The following is a 19,250-nucleotide window of genomic DNA, read 5'->3' as shown; positions in this document are numbered from 1 at the left end:
CCCCAGCACCATTTGTTGAAAAGCCTCTCCTATCCCCCACTGAACTGGTCTTGGCACTCTTGTCAAAAATCATTTGACCATATATGTGAAGGCTTATTTCTGGGTGTTCTGTTGTATTACATTGGTTTAGAAGTCTGTGTTTATGCCAGTTCTACACTGTTTGGATTACCATAGTTTTGTAATAAGTTTTGAAATCAGGAAGTGTGAGATCCCAGCTTTGTTCTTTTTTATGATCGTTTTACCTATTAAGGGTCCCTTGCAATTCCATATGGGTTTTAGGATGGAGTTTTCTGTTTCTGCAAAAAATACAGATAGGAAACATTTATTTTTCTACTTTCTTGTAGTACAGTTAATTAATTACATATCTTTTTTTTTAAAGCTATTTTAATTTTTTATTTATTTATTTATTTTTTATTTATGGCTGTGTTGGGTCTTCGTTTCTGTGCGAGGGCTTTCTCCAGTTGCGGCAAGTGGGGGCCACCCTTCATCGCGGTGCGCGGGCCTCTCACTATCGTGGCCTCTCTTGTTGCGGAGCACAGGCTCCAGACGCGCAGGCTCAGTAGTTGTGGCTTACGGGCCTAGTCGCTCCGCGGCATGTGGGATCTTCCCAGACCAGGGCTCGAACCCATGTCCCCTGCATTGGCAGGCAGATTCTCAACCACTGCGCCACCAGGGAAGCCCCGACATATCTTTTTTTATTAGAACATAATCTCATAGATGTTAGTGATATTTTCAGTCAGTTCTTTTTCCTTTAGCACCTTGTAGAGTAGGTGTTCGTAAATACTTAAAACTTTTTATTTTAAGTTTTAAAATAAACTCTGGGGAAATGGCTCATTAATTTTAATCATCAAGTCAGAAATTTTCATTCTTAAGATCTTAGCTCAGGGAAGCCATCCTTGACTCCCTAGACCAAATTAGGTCCCCCAGATACGCATGCTTCCTCTGCTCTTCCATCATGGCAATCCCATGTTTGTAATTACATTCTTCTGTGAATATTTGTTCCCCCACTGAGCAGTATGTCTCATGAGGGCAGGGTCTATGTCATTTCGTCCTGTACCCAGTGGCTGCACACCGTGGATGCTCAGTAAATATTAGTTGTTGTAACTTCCTTGTGATTTGCATTTTTCCAATTAATTCTCTCTTTTGGTAGCTAACTTCTCCATTAGAGTTGTAAGAAAATCAATTAATGTCTTCAGTACGCCTCCTGGGATGACCAAGGACAGGCTGTTTTTGAAAGTGTATCATACAGACCTGAGCTTTTTAGAATAAGTGTGTTAAAAGGTAAAATGATAAAAGTTGTTATAAGAGAGTTGTGCCTAGCAAATATCCTCACTAATGTTAATTTCTGTTTTTATGTGAGTATGAAAAACTGAGACATGCACATTTTCTATTTTAGAACCAACCAGTTTTGCTTTTTGGACGACCTCAGGGAGATGGTGAAATTCGAATAACCACTCTAGACAAGCATACAAAACAAGAAAGGTGAGAAGGATCAGTACTTATTTTCAGAATAAGTTATTAGGATCAGGAGATTGTGAAAATCTTAAAAACAGTTACTCCAGGACAAAGGAGTGAAATAAAGGAATAAAAATAAGGGGTCAGATCAATCTGTGGTTTTTAAATTTCTCATATAGATATGTTAGGTATTCCTCTCTTTGTTCTGGTATCTGTTGATTTGCCTAAGTTTGAGTTCTTAAGAAGGAATAGACAAATATAGAATGTCAGCTAGAGTAAAAAAAGTACACATTAAAATGAGAGTAGCAATAAAGCAATAATAGACAACTACTATAAAAACAATTGTTTAATTTAATTTTATTTTTTGGTATACATTTTAAAAGAACTAAAAACAATACAACATGTCCTAAGCAGGGAGTCCAAGTGAGGGCCATTTAGTGAGATTTTCTTGAGGGAAATTTGTAGGTGCAGTCCTTAAAGATTAGTTGAGCTAATTATGTGGTAGTTAAACTGATTTATTTAGTTGAAATGGCCGTTTTCTGGAAACTTTGGAAACTAGAAAGTCAACCAGTAGGGGGCAGCATCAGCTCTTGCTTCCACCTTGATACCCAGGCTCTAAAGGTAGCTCCCAGGAGACACACATCCTTTTAGCCTCTCCCGGAAAATAAGCTTTGAAAGTGATGCAAGTAATAGAGCTACGTGAATGTCTCATTATTATTGTTTAAAAAAAATGTATGCGTGTTAATCACTGACTGAGAGTTTTCGAAAAGACACAAATATTGGTATTGGATGATAGGATTATAAGGTTTGTTTTCTCCCCCAATTACATTGCTTTTAGTACGATAGAAGAGAAATATCAACATGTAAATTTAACCATAATTTCTCTAGCTTACACTTGGGTGATGTACCACTCAATTTGTGTTTTAGGTTGTCCATTAAGTCACGAGGAGCAACATACAGGGTAAAAGCGCAGGTTCCACAAGTAGACCCAAGAGTGAATCCTGCTGTGCACCCACTGGCAGTGCAACCCTGAGAAAATTACCTAACTTCTCTGAGCCTCAGCTTCCTCCCCAGTAAAATGAAGATGATAATAATACGTACCTCAGGAGATGGTCCTGGGGATTTAAATTGAGTCATCTTTGTGGAAGGGGTGAACGCTTCTCAAGACAATCTGGCTGACTCCTAGTGACATCAGCAGAAGTTAACTGCTATTGTTGTCATTAATATTATTCCATAAATGTTTAGCTTTTAAACTGGAAGAAAGAAAGTACTAGCTCACGAACAACACTTTATGGCTTAATTGTTCCTGACGGTAACTCTGCAGTGTGCATATTGTTCTCATTATAATTTTGCCTATTTTTTAACTGTGGAAACTGAGGCACAGCAGGGTGATTCATTTAGCAAAGGGCAGTGCCAGGACACACAGTTCATTCTTTCAATGTGCACACTGCCTTTGTCTTTAACTCACAGGATCAATTAAATTTTACCTGGGAAGAATTAACACACATGCTTCCAAACCATTTAAATAAATCTCTCTCTCTCTCTCTCAGGCATATCTTCTTATTTGATTTGGCAGTGATTGTATGTAAAAGGAAAGGTGATAACTATGAAATGAAGGAAATAATAGATCTTCAGCAGTACAAAATAGCCAACAATCCTACAACTGATAAAGAAAATAAAAAGGTAAATTCTTAGAAATGAATAACTGTAATTTACTCATAACTTTGACTATTCAAGGGAAGTATGCTAATACATTAATGTGAGAGGCCGCTTATCCATCCAGGTGTTTTTGTTTCTAGAGATTAATTAGAAGCAAGCCTCTGTGAGAAATAATTGGACAGTGCCACAGGTGATAATGATCATCTCTAATGCCCTAATGATCAAGGCAGCAAAATGCACTTGGCATAGCAATTGTTCTAGATATGAAGTTGACTACAGTCATCTTGATTGTTCACAGTTTGTCTGATGATAATGTTACGGGTGGTTTGTGGATGATTATGGCGGTGTGTTAGTGAATTTGGAAACATGATGTTATTAATGAATGAAACGTATTAACCTGAGGAATATTAATTTTAACAGTGGTCTTATGGCTTCTACCTCATCCATATCCAAGGACAAAATGGGTTAGAATTTTATTGCAAAACAAAAGATTTAAAGAAGAAGTGGCTGGAACAGTTTGAAATGGCTTTGTGAGTATTTCTACTTTTAAAAGTGCTTTTTTCTACTGCATAAGTTTCTTATGAACAATGAACTACCAATAAACATACCCTAATGTTTGTAGCATGTGTACAGAGGCTGTGAAAACACTTGCTCTGAGCGTGAGTGCTGTGCTACGAGGCTGTCAGCTTGATAACTTCGGTCTCCTGGGAGAGATGTTCTGGTGAATTTCTTCAAGAAAAAGAAAGAGGGAGCTCTAACCTTCTGTTTGACTTTCTTCTCATGGGCATATTTTAATTCTTTAGCTTTTAGCAGCCCCCGAAAATATTAATTATTCTAATGATAAACTTTTAATGTAATTGCCATGTTTTATATATAGCTTTAAATTAAGTAGAAATACTTCCAAACACATACACACACGTACATACATACATGCAAATATCTTATTTTTAATAGAAAGATTGATTTGTTCCTCCTGTTCGTTTTTAACTCATTTATTGTTTGAATTCTGGGTAAATTGCTTGACGTATTCAATGAATGCTTTCAGGGCTCGACTTCTCTCAGTGTTTTGTCCTTTTATTAAAGTGGAAACTCAACAAAGAGGTGGGAAATAAATCAGACATGTTTAAAGAGGAATGCATACAGAGATGTGATTACACAAGGACGGGTCATTATAGGAGTTTCTTTTCAGTTTTGAGGTTCACGGATTAAACAGTGTATAATGACCCTTGTTATGGAAACATATAGGTCACCCTGAAATTGAAACTGTTAGCAAAAGGTGAAATTAAGAAAACACACTTCTGTGATTTGCTTCATTTGTATTCTAGCATTATTTACCTTTTGCAGACAAATTCTATCAGATTTTTTGTTTGCGTTCTCCTTTGCTTTGTTTTTGGAAATGCTCATGTTAATATAAAATGGAAATAGGATTAGAACATTTTATTGTAGTTCTGAGGGGAGAAAAATAGAGATTTTCCTTAGATTATTTTCTCTAACATTTTGAGACATAAGATTGTGCAGCTAAAATAGTTCTAAGCTTATAGACAATTCTGGGTTCAGCAATAACCCCTGCCATGGGCTGGCTGCATAGTCTTAGCCAATTTGTTTAACCTCCCAGAGCCTCAGTTTCCTCCTCTAAAATAGGGATAATGATATTTTGAATTCCAGATGTATGTGTCAAGCAGAATGGTGGCCAGATAGTACAACAGCAATGATATGGTATTAAATTGTAAGAGGTATCTGTTGTTATCACTATTATTAATATTGTTTTGTATTTAGGATCCTAATATACCTATAGGGACTTATAAATTCAGAGGACATCTTCCAGTATACCATTGTAGTTTTTAAAATTTATTGTTATTGATTATAATAATTAAAAGACCTTAGTAGTTATATGCATCAATAAAATGGCTATTCTACAGGGACCTTTTTGGTTTGGGTCACAAGTGATGAAGTTGGTGACCTCTGCCCAGTCTCTGATGAATTGTGGGCTACATCATAAACCTAGTGTGCTGTTCTAGTGAGGTTTCAAGTGATAGGCAATATTTGGACTTGAGCAGTTGGGATTGGAGTGACAGGATGCTGGGGTTGCTGATAATATGCAAAGGCAGAGCTGATCTCACACCTTTGCTCTTGTGGGAAGGATGCTAGGCTGGTATTTTCTTATGGGTTCTGTTCATATGATCCTTACATGAGTGAAGGAATTTCTGCAGAGGAGGGAAGTTAAATTTGTTGTCCAGAGTAGGTGGGCTCCTTGGACTGTATTGATAGGCGCATCACTTAATATTTTGTTCACTTGCCATAAATCAAAGCTAAACTCTGGATGCAAGAGACTCAACAAAATGGATGCTTATCTCTCTTTTTCATGGAAGAGAATCTGGGATAGGTAGACAAGGGGTGGGTTGGGCTCTCCGGGGTATTGCCAGGAACCCAGGCGCAGATCTTCCTGCTCTGCCATTGTCAGCATGGCTTCTGTCCTCAAGGTTGGTCACATGTTGTCCAAGATAGCTGCTGGAGCTCTAGCTATATAATCTACATTCTAGGCAGCAGAAGGTGATCCTCATTTTTAAGGATTCTTTGCAGAAGTGCTACAAACTTCTGTTACATAATACTGACCAGAACTTAGTCATGTGGCCACATCTGACAAGGGAGCCGAGAAATGCCATTTTCATTCTGGACAGGATTATGCTTGGCTACGAATCAAGGTTCTGCTATTATGGAAGAAAGGAGAAATGGGTAGCTGTACACAACTGTCAGTCGCTGCCTTACAGGTATATACATAAGGGAAGAGTATGGGTAGCTTTAAATTGTTCCATCGCAGGAAAGATGGCTGTACCACACACAGGGAAACTGGGTGGGGTTCTTCATCTTTAAGCCTTATCCAAGCACCTCAACAATGTAATTAAGCATCCATTAAACTCTGTTTGTATTTTAGAGTTCCACTGACTTGCCCATGAAGATGGTGAGAAGGTGGAAGTACCTTTTTTTGAGAATTGCTCAAAGTCAAAGTTGAGGGCTTCTTTAAGCAGGAATTATGCCATGTATGGCATGTAAATTAAAATTAGGCAAAATAAAAATAGGATTTTATTCGAGCATCAGAATATCCCATTATTTTATTTCCTCCTTTCTCTTTTGAAGCTTGTTATGCAGGAAAGTCCTGCTTCCAGCTTTGTAAGACAGGTCTTGCTTGTCTTGTGCTCAGGAAAGTAGAATAATCTAAGTAAGTCCTGAAGCTTAAGACTTTGCCTATGGCTCAAATTTTGCTATTTTATCCATTATCTAAAGTTCTAGTACTCTTAGTCTATAAGCCATGGAGAAAAAGAAAACTGAGAAATCCTGCAGCATTCATGACAATACATGATCAACAGTAAGCCTTGTGTCTCGCCACAGACCAGCTTCTTCCAGTCTCTTTGGCATTAACAGGGGCCCTGTAAGTCCCCCTAGAGCATTCTGGAGTGTTGCTTTAAGGACCTTTGAAAAGGAAAGGGAGGCATTGGTGGGAGGGGGGGCAGGAAATCAAGGGAGGTGATATTTTAAGACTGATGAAATGCTTGCCAGTTCTATTTACAGAAGATGGCAATTCTGCTGTTTATAGGATGGTTGGATCATTTTTATTTTAAAAAATTTGCAAATCACCTTTAAGGAGTTTAAAATACTGCTCTTAATTTAGACTATTACAATGGACCATAGAAAAGCATGAATACCAATAAACAGTAAGTATCCGGTAAACTCAAATCTCCCCAGAGGTGACCTAAATCTCAGCCTCTGTCTTTCCCAAGCACACCCCAATCCCCACTCAGTATCCCTATTCTCTGACCTTCTTTGGCCATAGCCACTTCCAACATTATGTGCAGTGGACCTCATAAACTTGGCAAACCTCCGGAAGAAAGGCTTCACAGAGACAAAAGCAGCAGTGACCCACTTGGATAGGGGAGGAAGAAGGATGTCTTCTTTTCTTTTTCCCCTGTGAGAAGAAGTGGTAGCAGGACTGATTGCTCTTGAGGTTGTTTGAACAGTTTTTGAGCCAAATAATGTTCAAGAGCTATAGTTCTGGGGATCCCACTCTAAAAAATATATTTAGATCTTTAAAAGCCTGATTGATACACATTATTTATTCTTATTTATTTTCAAAAGGGCTTTTTGTCACTGTTTCCCACAATTCCATTTAGTTATCTGTGAAATAGGATGGCAAATGTTATTTTATTAGCTTAGGCTAGTTTTCATAATGATGTTGGAAAGTGTGGATGTGAACATTGCCCATAGCAATGTTCAAAATATTGTTAGGAAGCTATGGATGTGTTTCCCCCAAATCCCTTAAATCAAGTGTTTTTAATGTTTTCTCCTGTTAGATTTAAATTGATAAACATGTCATACCCATTTTATAGCTCAGGAAACTAGCAATGGCAGGAGTATTTCAGCACATTTGTACAAGTTCAGTGCTATGTCATTTACAATAGAGGTCAGGATCTTAGTTCACAGCATTTTTTTAACCGGGAAGGTGCTAAAATAAGCACCTGGACTCAAATCCTGTTATCTAAAACTGGAATCAGGTTTCTTCTTTTTTTTTTTTCTTTTTTTCACGGTGAGTAGGACCTGGAGGATCAGTGTCCTTAACTTTTCTAGAAACAAGTCAGAGTTGGGTAAAATAAAGAAATTGAGTAATAGAATAATAAGACTTTTAAAAGGAAAAGTTAGAGAAAGAAAAAGTAGAACAGGGGCAAAACAGCATTGCGTATGGTAGCAAGTGGCAGGTTCTGAACCAGCCTCTGTAGTATTTATTGAAGGGAACTGAAAGGCCCTTTTGCCTGGAATTTCTTCTGACTGACTTGACCCAATTCTTGAAATTCTAACAATTTATATTTACTCCCTTGAATAAAGAAAGCCCCCTTGGAGATGCATATACCATTATTACCACACTAAGATTTCTTCACCGTGTGCCACATGCCAGGCACGGTGCCACATGGCTCACCTAAGGAAAAATAGCATAGAGACCATTAACGTCTGCTAAAATACGAGCCCAGGATATATATCTGTTAGATGCTAAGACTCGTGGGAGTGGGGAGAAGAGAAGGAAAAGGGGGTATGGAGATTCTAGAGCTGGGGAGGGACTCTGGTACCAGGCTGCCTTGTCATCTGGAAGGGCAGCCCCTGAGCTTCGTTTCCTAGGATGAACCCCTGAAAAGGAGCCCTCTCCAATTGGGGTGAGGCAGGGGCAGGAATGCAGCCATGAAATTCCACAAATCACGTTTAATCTGAGCCACAGTGTATCTTTCTAATTTATTCCCCATTTACTTCCAGAAGGAATTTGAGGTCACTCACCATAAAAAGCACACATGCCACAGAATTAAAAAGAAAAATTTAAATAATCAGGGGTCAAACAGAACAATGTTTCAAAGCATTCTCCACAGACTCAGGCTCCACTAGATAAGAACGTTTTCTTGAAATTCGCCTCCTGGAGTTTGAATGTGAAAGCAATGACTATGTCTTTCACATTTTAAATATAAAATTATATTTTATCCAATATAATTTGTTTTAATCTAAAGGTATTGCTCAGAGATTCTGAATACCAGAGGGGTAATTATCAGAGGAAATTGCATTTATTCTCCCAATATTTACTAAGCACTTGCTTTGTTGCCAGACACTATTGGAAGCCCTGGCCATATAGCACTGAAGGAGCTATTGCAATTGAATTTAATTACTGTAGCTTCTAAATATAATAGCATTCAGTTAATATATAGTGGATTGTATTTCAAGACTGAACTCTTGATATTTCTATCCAAATAGTCTCTTCCTCCCAATCCCATCTATTCAAGTGTAATTAGATGAAGGGCCAAGATTTGCCTTTTCCCTCCACATGTAATCAGTTTCTCACCAATCTCTGCAGATTAAATCTGACCACTTGCTTGTAATCTTCACCCTCACCTCCCTGGTTTAAGCCTTCCGCATCTCTGATTAGCTTCTGCATTCCCTGCCCCCTCCTTACCAGTCATTCTTCAAGAAGCATCCAGGGTGATCTGCTGTGTCCTGCCCTACTTAAGACCCTTTGTTGGCTATTTACTGCACTCCGTATAATATCAAAATTCTTACCAGGACCTCAGAAGGCCCTGCATGGTTTTATCCCTCCCATCTCTTCAGCCACATCACACACCTGTTTGCTGTAGTTAGACTGAGTGCATTTCAGTTTTTGGAGAATATGCACAGGCCTCAGGCATTCAACCATGAGGTTTCCTTACCAGGACAGTCTTTCCTCTTGCTCCTTGGGTAGCTGGTTCTTTATCCTACTGATCTTGACTTTAAATACCACTTTGTGAGAGAGATCTCTCCTGACCACTATGCTAAATGAGTAACCTCACTTCCCTAGTATTCTCTCACAATTGTAATTATATGACCAGACAAAAATTATCCAAGTTTAGTGTTTATAGCCTTCCCGAGACCCGACAATCCCCTCCTTGTTAAAGATAATCTAGGGCTTCCCTGGTGGCGCAGTGGTTGAGAATCTGCCTGCCAATGCAAGGGACACGGGTTCGAGCCCTGGTCTGGGAAGATCCCACATGCCACGGAGCAACTGGGCCCGTGAGCCACAATTACTGAGCCTGCGCGTCTGGAGCCTGTGCTCCGCAACAAGAGAGGCCGTGATGGTGAGAGGCCTGCGCACGGCGATGAAGAGTGGTCCCCACTTGCCGCAACTAGAGAAAGCCCTCACACAGAAACGAAGACTCAACACAGTCATAAAAATAAATTAATTAATTAATTAAAAAAAGAACGTGAATTTCTAAAAAAAAAAAAAAAAAAAAGATAATCTATTACTTGCCTACTGTATTTTACCTGTCTTTTCTCCTCCAAAAGAGTAAGGATTCTTTATTGCTTATTAGGAGAGAAGCTAAATTGAACTATTGAATACATGGATAATGTCGGGAGAAGGGAAAAAGAAAGCTTCATGGGTCTGGGAATGCAAAGAAAGTTTTGGGTTTTGGTATGAGTGTGGCTCTGGAATAGCTATGGGGTCTGAGGGTTTTGGAAAGGGGAAAAGGGACTTCTGAAATGCATTTCTGTAGACTCTGAATTATATTCCTTTTGATGTCCTTTGAAATGCTAAGTAAAGAATGAAATTGCCATTTGGTTATTTGGTTGCCCTATGTGTACCTTTAATGCCCCAAGGCCGAGCTGCCTGGGCCCTTGGATTGAGGGCATTACCATTAGATCTAGCTGTCTATTTCATGGCTATTCTCCCAGTGGACTAAAAACACCAAGAGGGCAGGGATCTTGTCAATGCTATTCACATGCATGATCAATCCTAGCACAGTGCCTGGCACATAGTAGATAATCATATTTTTATTGTAAATCTGAAATTTTACTCTAAGTTTTCTGACAATAAGGTCAATTAAAAAAAAAGGATGAATTAGGAAATTCTTACTGTCTCACAAAATAATACAACAGTCCTTGAGGGAAAGAAACTTTCACTAGTATGATAAGAAGGCTTTATAATGTGGATCCTTAAGTAAGAGATACTGAAAAACATGTTCTCCATGAACAGCATTAGATATTTTTGAAGTTCTAGAAGTTGATGTCATATATTATTTTTTTTTCTTAAATTAGCCCTCAAAAATGAGGTTGCAATTTTTTAAAGGCATTTTTGTAGACACCTACCTGATGCTTCCGGGTTATGTTTCTTTTTGTCCTTCTAGGTATGTTTCTTTTTGGCAGTCTGACTCGATGCTTAGATGAACTTAGAGAACCAAGCAGGATGGCTAATTTTCACATCACCTAGACTCTTTCAAGTAATATTGATCTAATCTATACTTCTGCTAAAAACTGCAGAACAATATGCAAATCGTGGACCTCCTTGCCTCTAGGAGTTGTAGGGGATATAGAACTTAGACTGGTTCTAAGGTCTGAGGTGCTCAAAGCCACCTACTTCCTCATATTTCTCTCTGTCCGCACTCCTGATTCCTGACCTGTTCAATTTTTTTTCCGCCTGTCAGACTCAGAAGAGTGGCTCTGCTTCTTCTCTGTTTTGCCCCTGAAGTCCAATCATTGTCTACATGTTGTGATACTGATGGGCGTCACGACGGAGACTCATTTTACGTGCCTGCTCCCTCTCCCATTTCCCTGGTCTCCTTAACACCCTCAGTGGCACCTGGAGTGTGACCCTCCCCACCGTATGTTGCTCCGTGCAGTGGACCAGGACCTGACCTCACTGTTTCTCCTGTAGGGCCAGGAGAGAGGGTGCCTCCCCTAGCCATCCCGGGATTTGGAGGGATAAAGCTGTATTGTGTTACACATCAATTCAGGGTTAAAACATCTGGTGAGTGTCTCAAGAGAAGTGGTCCTTGTTGTTGTTTGATGAGAGACCCATGTTTATGATATCAAAGGTTTGGCAGCAGATTTGACATTCTATTGTGCAAATTTAAAAGACTGACTTTATGAGACTTCCCTGGTGGTCCTGTGGCTAAGACTCCATGCTCCCAATGCAGGGGGCCCAGGTTCAATCCCTGGTCAGGGAACTAGATCCCACATGCATGCCGCAACTAAGGGTTCACATGCTGCAACTAAAGGTCCCGCATGCTGCAACTAAAGATCCTGTACACGGCAACGAAGACCTGTGTGCCGCAGCTAAGACCTGGCACAGCTAAATAAATAAATAAGTAAGTAAGTACATAAATACATAAAAAAATAGACTGACTTTATTTATATTTTTGCCTAGATGGAGATTCCCCCAGTATCTACATGAAGCTAGATCAGAGAATTCTATAGCAAGCCCAAACTACTGCTGCTCTGGCTACTACTGCCACTACCACTAGGATAATGGTACTACTGATTCTCTCTCCTCTTCCTCTCCCTTCCTCTCCCTCCTCTTGTTTGTTTTCTTCGTTAGGAGATCTCTTGGGGTCTTCTCAAATATATAAATAAGTACCTGTTGAGACTGTGAATTTCATCTCTTAGAACAGGGTCCAGAAAGTAAACATTTTCAGCTTTGTGGACCATATGGTCTCTGTCACAACTACTCAAGTCTATCATAGTAATAATACAGCCATAGATAATACCTAAATGAGTGAGTGTGGTATATTCCAGTAAGATAGGTTGTGGGCTGTAGTTAGCGACCCCTGTCTTACAGCAGAGAGATGATGATTCAGGCCTAGGGAATGTAGTGAGTCTGTGTTGCCAGAAAAGGATCTCAGCTATACTGGTGCCATGCTGTGGCTTTTTGTAGAAGTATGATTTTCTCACTAGCACTAATTCCTGTTTAGGTCATCATGATGATTTAGCCTCAAAATGTTCTCTACTCCACCAAAACCAGAACAAAAATACCTGGATGAATTATATGTATTTGGCATTATTTTGTACTGACCAATTGAATATCCAAAATGCCATCCAGGTATCTGGTTTCATTAAGTTTTATTATGTGGTTTATTGGAAAGCACTATGAGACCCCAAGAATCCAGGCCGGTAGCAACAACATGGTAAACTTGTCTCTACTCAATAGTCCACCACATCAGCAAGGATAGTTTTCTAGTCAGTGATGACTCTTTGTGCTCTCGAAGCATTTTCTTCTTACCAGTAATGACACTTGCGCCTGTTATTTATTCTGAAATTCCCTCTTTGGAGAGCACACTGAGGAAGATTAGAAGCGGTGAAAGAAGGCTATGGTGATGTCAAGAGCTGGTCCAAGGGTGAGCCTTCCTGGATGAGCTGTGTGGAAGGGGTGACATTTGACTACGATGACATCTGCTTTGGCATTTTCTCAGTGTCCAAAGCCCATCAGTGTCTACTTGGAAACTGGCAACCTTACAGGCACAATTACCAAAGTAGCAATCCATAAAGCATCTCTGAATTTGTCTGCCCACATGCTTTTTTGTTTTTTGGAGAAATTATTCACTCTAAAAACAACCTTTTTATTCATTCTCCGTAAAAGGATTTCACTACCAGTTTTTAATATGAAGAATTTGTTTATGGATATGAAATCCATGCCGACACGATCCATCGCCCCCAGGCTGCGCTGAGCCTCATGCTACTGACCTATTCACGTTAATCTCCCAAGTTGAAGCCAGCACAACTCTCCCTGAATCTAATGTATTGTCTATAACCTTTCAAAATTGGCAGTTAAGTCAGTATAGGGAACTAAACCACAGTTTCCTGGCAGCAATAAAAGGAAGTAGGACACGGGACAGTGCTCAGAAAAATCAACAGCTGTCATAAAATGGAGTTTTTCAGTAGCCTGTTTGATCCAGAAACATGCAAAAGCATTTCATGCATGACAAAGCATTAGTAAATATTAAATACTATTCTTGTTCTGTTATTGCCTAGTGGAGATCAACCTCTCTCCTTTTTTTCAGCTTGTATTTAATACTCATTTGACATTTTTCTGGCATTCCTGAGCATGCTTATAAGGAAGGAGAAGCCATAGGCAGAAGGAAGAATGAAGGATAGATATCAAAATTTCCATCAACAAACAAGCATTACTCTGGTTAAAACTAAATGCAGATAAAATTCAGCTGAATTAGTGTTGGTGTCCCTGAGATTTTATAACAGAGCCTTTGATCCATTGTGTGTGTGTGTGTGTGTGTGTGTGTGTGTTTTCTTCTTCGTATATGAGAACAGTAACAGTGCAAGCAGGAGAGTTTAACTGGGCAGTGGTGGTCACTGCTGTCTCCAGCTTGTCTGGGTTATATAGAAGTTAACACAAAGAATAGTTTGTTTCGGAACCGTTTGTTGTAGTGAGTCAACTATGTACATGGTTTCCTCTAAGAAAATGACATAATCAGTGAATTCTATAATAGTAAGCAAGCTTTAATTTATAAGTCTAAACCTAATATTACAGTTAATGTCACATGTACTACTTTTAAGATATTTCTTGATAAGAAATTGTTAGGTCACAGGCATTATTACTTTGGGCTACACAATACAAAATAAGCTGCAGTTGAAGGTTGGCCATCCTTACAATGGGAACAATGAGAGAAACTTCAGTTTTCTTCTTCATGGGATAGTAAGCAGTAGCAGTCTGTTTGGAGAGATAAGAAAGTCATACTTGAAACAATTACTGAATGAGACTGAATATTGTATATCTGTATTCATTTATTTTTCTGTGTATTTATTGAGCATCCCATACATGCCCAGGAACTATTCTAGGCACTAAGAATATAATGATGAATAAGACCAGTTATTTTCTCTCACTGAGTTTACATTCTAACGAGGCTTATATTTTCAAGTCAGCATTATAATGTCAATGCAAAACAGTGATAAATTGCAAGGTACGTGAAATAGTTTATACCACTCATTATTTTGATGTAAGGAGAATGGAATTGGACATTTGAACATAGAAAAATCCAATGCATGTGATGCTCTCGGGCAAATTTGTAAAGAGTTATTGGCCCTCTGGGGATCTAAGGAAGGCATTTGCACTGAAGCCTTTTCCTTTTAATTTAGGAAAAGTAAGCTGTTGTAGGTTAAGTATGTGCATTTTTTGCTTAAAATAATTAGGAAAAATATCATTTACCACTGATAACGTAATTTAGAAAAATTAATTTGTTCAAGGTGGTTTTTCTCCCGTTTATTCTGAATGCCAGTTTGTAATAATCAAGATCTTAAAAAACTATAATGTTTTATGAACTCATAAACACTCTGAAGAGGTGTTTAATGTTCCTTTATTCCAACACCTGAGCCTTTCCTACAACTTCTTTCTAATTGTAGCCTGTGCTTGAGTGCCTCTTGTGATGAGGAACTTACTACCTCTGGAATTATTTGCTCCATCTTTGTTTAGATTTGACTGTAGGGAATTCTTCCTTATAATGAATTGAAACATGTCTATTCAAGTATAACTTCCTAACATCCCTTCTTGGGCCCAAATAGGACGTGTCTTAACTCTTTCCCCTATGTGGTAACCCTTCAGATATTCGAGAATAGCTATTCTCCAAGTCCATGTTTTAAACATACTTTCCCTTTGAATAAATGAAGAGAAACTTTGGGAGAATTCTTTCATTAACTAGTTGAGTAGAATGCTAAGCTGATCAGATGAAGGTATGGGTAAATTGAATGTTTAATGTCAGTCTAATATTATAGGCAAGGTATGATGCTAGCTGCTATCATTCCCACAAAAAGGTAAATGAGACAATTTTAATTTTCAAGGTGTTCAGAAATCAGTTTGGGGACTTCTGATTGAATTGTGCATGGCAATTTTTTTTTTTTGATTCTGAGTATTATAAGGAAGATTTCAGGTTTTAATTCCTTCATGTTAGAGCATTTAGAGTCTGGTAGCATATAGGGATAAATCTTTACTCTTATATGGTGCTTTATAGTTTCCAAAGTATTTTTGGATAATACCTTATTTGATTCTTAAGGAGTTTTGTGAGATAGCCAGGGAGATATTATCTTTAACATAGAGTCAGAAAATAGAGAAGAGATTAAGTATTTTGTGTGTGTTTTTCAGTTAGTAAGTGAAAAAGAGACTGGTCTTGAATCTCAGTCCAGAGCTTTTCCCCTGCACCACGCTGTCTCATTTATAGCAAGAATACCTAGTATTGTTCTCCAAAGATGAAAGTTTCCATCAGTTTGTTTTATAAGCAAGAGGTATTCATGTGTAGTATATTCACACACTCGATGAAAAATATAATTTAGAACTTAATTACTTTCTACTTATTTTTTAGTGATGCTGTAAGAGTTGGTTGTCTTGATGGAGTCAAGTAATAAACAGCATTGAATATTATTAACAGTAAGGATGATTTGGGCTTCAAAGAATTTCCTTAGAGTAAAATAAATTGTCTTAATTTACAAGTTAATTAATAGCAAGATTTTTGGTCACCTTATCATAGGATTGAGCCTAGTATGATTTATGCAAAGACTTGATTTTATTTGATTTGATGGTATTTGCATTATGTGATTTTAGTCTCAAAGTTTAAATTCCCTTTTTAGAGGTAAAAGAATTGGGGAGGAGAAGGCTCATGGTCTGAGACTAAGCCCTGGCCAGTTCTCAAGGTGGATTAAGTTGAGTTCTAAATCAATATGTGTGTGTGTTTTCGTCCAGTACTTAGGTAACAGTGGCTGTGTATTACATAAGTCACTGGAGGTATGAACGCAGTGTGAAAACACTGTCATTTTTCTCCTTCAGGATAAACTTTGGACTACCATTGAATAGCTTCTTCTTCCTGGGGAGAGCCAGATTTGAAGTTATCTGGACCATGTGTTTAACCTGTCTGTCGCTTATTAGAATAGCGGGCTTTCTTCTAAACATCTTTCTCCAAGGAAACACTGAGATTTGGGAGCTCAGATTATCTGCCTCAGAAGTGATTAGAATATTCCAGTGGTCAGTGGGTTTAGTTTAATTGTTTAGTCCAATCCACATCTTTATATTTGTAACATCACTGTCTATACAAAGCAGCCAGCCCTTTGAAAAAAAAGGAAGGTAATTTCAAAAATCACAAATGCCCTAAATTAATGGGCTCCATAAATTTAAAAATTCATAAAAAATAATGCTGTCTTATTTAACAAAGTTTGTTAGAGTAAACAAACAAAAAAACCTTCTGTATTTATTATTCTTTCAGTCCTTCCTTGCATCAATCCCATAAGAGAATTAACATTTTCTGACATTAACATTCTATTCCAAGCACAATGCTATATGGTTTTGATATTTGTCTTGTAAATTTTCCCAAAACTCATGAGGGGGGCAGTTGTCTCTGTTTGTACAAATAAGAAAACTAAGGAACAGAGATATAAGTAACCTGCCTGAGCCACACAGCTTGTGATGGAGTTGAGATCCCAGCCATGCTCCTTTCAGCCTACCAGGTCCATGTCCCAGGATGTGCTTTCGCCATTCTTTTCTCCAAAGAGTTTCTTGCCCAATGGCTAGTAAGGAATAAACCTGATGTTTTATTAAATCCAGTTTTTCTATCTTCCAACCTTAAACTGCAGAATTCCTGTATTTTTCCTTGTTTCTTTTCTCCCTGGATAGCAAGAGCAGCCAGAAATAAAATTCTCTCATCTGTTATCGTACACCAGATTTGCTTTATGTAGTCTTTGACTAATGACTCATTGGTCAGAATCTACTCAGGGATCTGTTCTCTGATAGCACATTAATAATATATATGCATTAAGGCTCCTTCTCAGAGAATATTTGAGCTTTGACATATCGAACACCGGCATCTTAAAGCTGTTGCTGTCCATGCATTTTAAAAACTAGATGGCTTGGAAATAGTGTTTCATACATAACAAAATAGACCTGATGTCATATGTAGTTTACTAAGGCGAAACTATTCCTCGCCTGTTTAATTGTGGTCGGGGTTTGAATTGCGTTTTCTAATTATCATGACCTAAACATCTTTCAGACTGAGAAAAAACTAAACTGTTTTGCAGGGCTTTGATTTACTAGAAGAAACACTGTAGAGCAACCTAATGGATTTTCCACATACCACGGAGACCAGGAATGATGAATTAGAAACTATTCTGACTCCTTCAAGATAGGAAGTATCAAGATTAAAATGATGCTTGGTGACAATGATGGCTCTGTACGTTGAGCCCTAGGCTTGCATTAGTGTCTCGTGTTTCGCAAACACTTTTTTATCTAGTTATATAGCTCAGCATTCTTTTGGCTTGTGGCATTAGACTTGTGCAAGTTGATAAGTAGTTCTGTGCTAAGCCTTTTCCTCAGTACAGCTGATTTGGGGACATTTTGTGTTTTTCTCCTATGCACATTTGTACATATACATATTTATGTATGATACATAATACATATACGTGAGACTCTCCTTGTGAAGGTTTTTCTTCAGGGCAGTGTAATAAAGAGCCATGTATTTGGAACCACAGAGGTCAGGAGCAATACCCATCCCCCTGTAACCTCAGCAATTTTGTAGATAGAGCAATTAACAGATTATGTATTTTTTTTTTTTCTTTAAATGTCTATGTACTGGATGGCTTCAGAATTTGTATCCATTTGGACCCGGGGTAACGTTGTCTACAGAGGTACTTGCCCCAAACCACAGGAGTAGCAAACAGAGGAACTAGACTAGATCCCAGGTCCTTTAATTCCCGGCGATTCTTCTTCTTCCAAGGCAAACCTTTTATCAGCGGGTTCCTTTTTCATAAAATGGGCGAGTCTACCTCTTTCCCCAATATCCTTACCATGAAAAGCTGCCAATCCCCTATCTAGGGACCTGTGGACTTGGGGTAGAGAGGAAAACTCAACCATCCTCCAGTGGATATCAGCAATGGGACCCATTATCGCACTGTCTATTTGGCATTAATACATTGCTCACCACTGCCACTGCAGATTTATTTTCATCAGGGCACTCCTGACTCCTGAACACTTGATACCAGTATGAAATGTTATAATTGCAGGACAGAGTGAACCCAAAGTGAATTGGAAATTTAATTAAACTTCTCGCTTGTTTAATTGTTTAATGTGTTGCACAGTCCAACTTGCAATTCCATATTCAATTATAATGAAACTCCCCTTAGACTGAGTTTATTTGGGGTTTTAAAAATGATTCTAAAAGGGTATTGATGCTTTAAGAGATGCCTTGGTTTTATAAAATTTCAACATAAGAGATTGAGTGTTTTAGTATTAGGTTTGTATTGACTCTTGATATTGACACAAGTCTAAATGTGCAAAGCCCACAAAGGCTAAATCCCATGGGCTTATGTTTAATTTAAAATATGGCTAGCTGGCCATTTTGAATATACTAAGTAGGTTGACAATCTGAATATCTGACTGATTGGGGGAAATAGTCAAATATTAATTTTAATTGTTTATTAGTAGACTATTTGCAATTGGTTTTTAAATTCATTTGGAAAGTGAGAATTCACATTTATGTAAAGTTGCCAATAAACCTGATTTCATAAAGGTGTTTAGAGGTTAAATGCCTAATGATTAATTTAGTAGTATGCTTTAGTAGTATTTTTAATAATTTGGAGGAAAGGTAAGGTATCTGAGGATAATGTTGATGATGAATAGTAATAAGGGTTTAAAGATCCTGAGAATTAATTTGGAGATCATATTCATCATCCTAAAAACAGAATAGGAACCAAATGGAGAAGACATTTTGGTGGAATTCAGAGTGCTGGACAAAGAGAAAATAGATAAGGCAGGATCCGAGTCCAACCACTGACTTTGCCAAGGGACCCAGACAAGACTCTTTCCTTCTCTGGGACTT

The 19,250-nt window shown here is 38.2% G+C and overlaps 1 protein-coding gene across 4 annotated transcripts in view; it reads left to right on the top strand.

Moving 5' to 3' along the window:
* VAV3 (vav guanine nucleotide exchange factor 3) overlaps window positions 1-19,250 on the top strand; it is a 389,664-nt gene that overhangs the window by 205,178 nt on the left and 165,236 nt on the right. For all 4 annotated transcript variants that reach the window (XM_036863586.1, XM_036863581.1, XM_036863570.1 and 1 more), the window contains exons 13-15: window positions 1,397-1,482; window positions 3,006-3,138; window positions 3,535-3,644. In XM_036863586.1, coding sequence (XP_036719481.1) covers window positions 1,397-1,482; window positions 3,006-3,138; window positions 3,535-3,644 — 329 coding nt within the window. The remainder of the gene's footprint in view (window positions 1-1,396; window positions 1,483-3,005; window positions 3,139-3,534; window positions 3,645-19,250) is intronic.

This window comes from Balaenoptera musculus, chromosome 1, assembly GCF_009873245.2.
Source record: "Balaenoptera musculus isolate JJ_BM4_2016_0621 chromosome 1, mBalMus1.pri.v3, whole genome shotgun sequence".
Taxonomy (NCBI): domain Eukaryota; kingdom Metazoa; phylum Chordata; class Mammalia; order Artiodactyla; family Balaenopteridae; genus Balaenoptera; species Balaenoptera musculus.
This window is presented reverse-complemented; position numbering and strand designations above follow the sequence as displayed.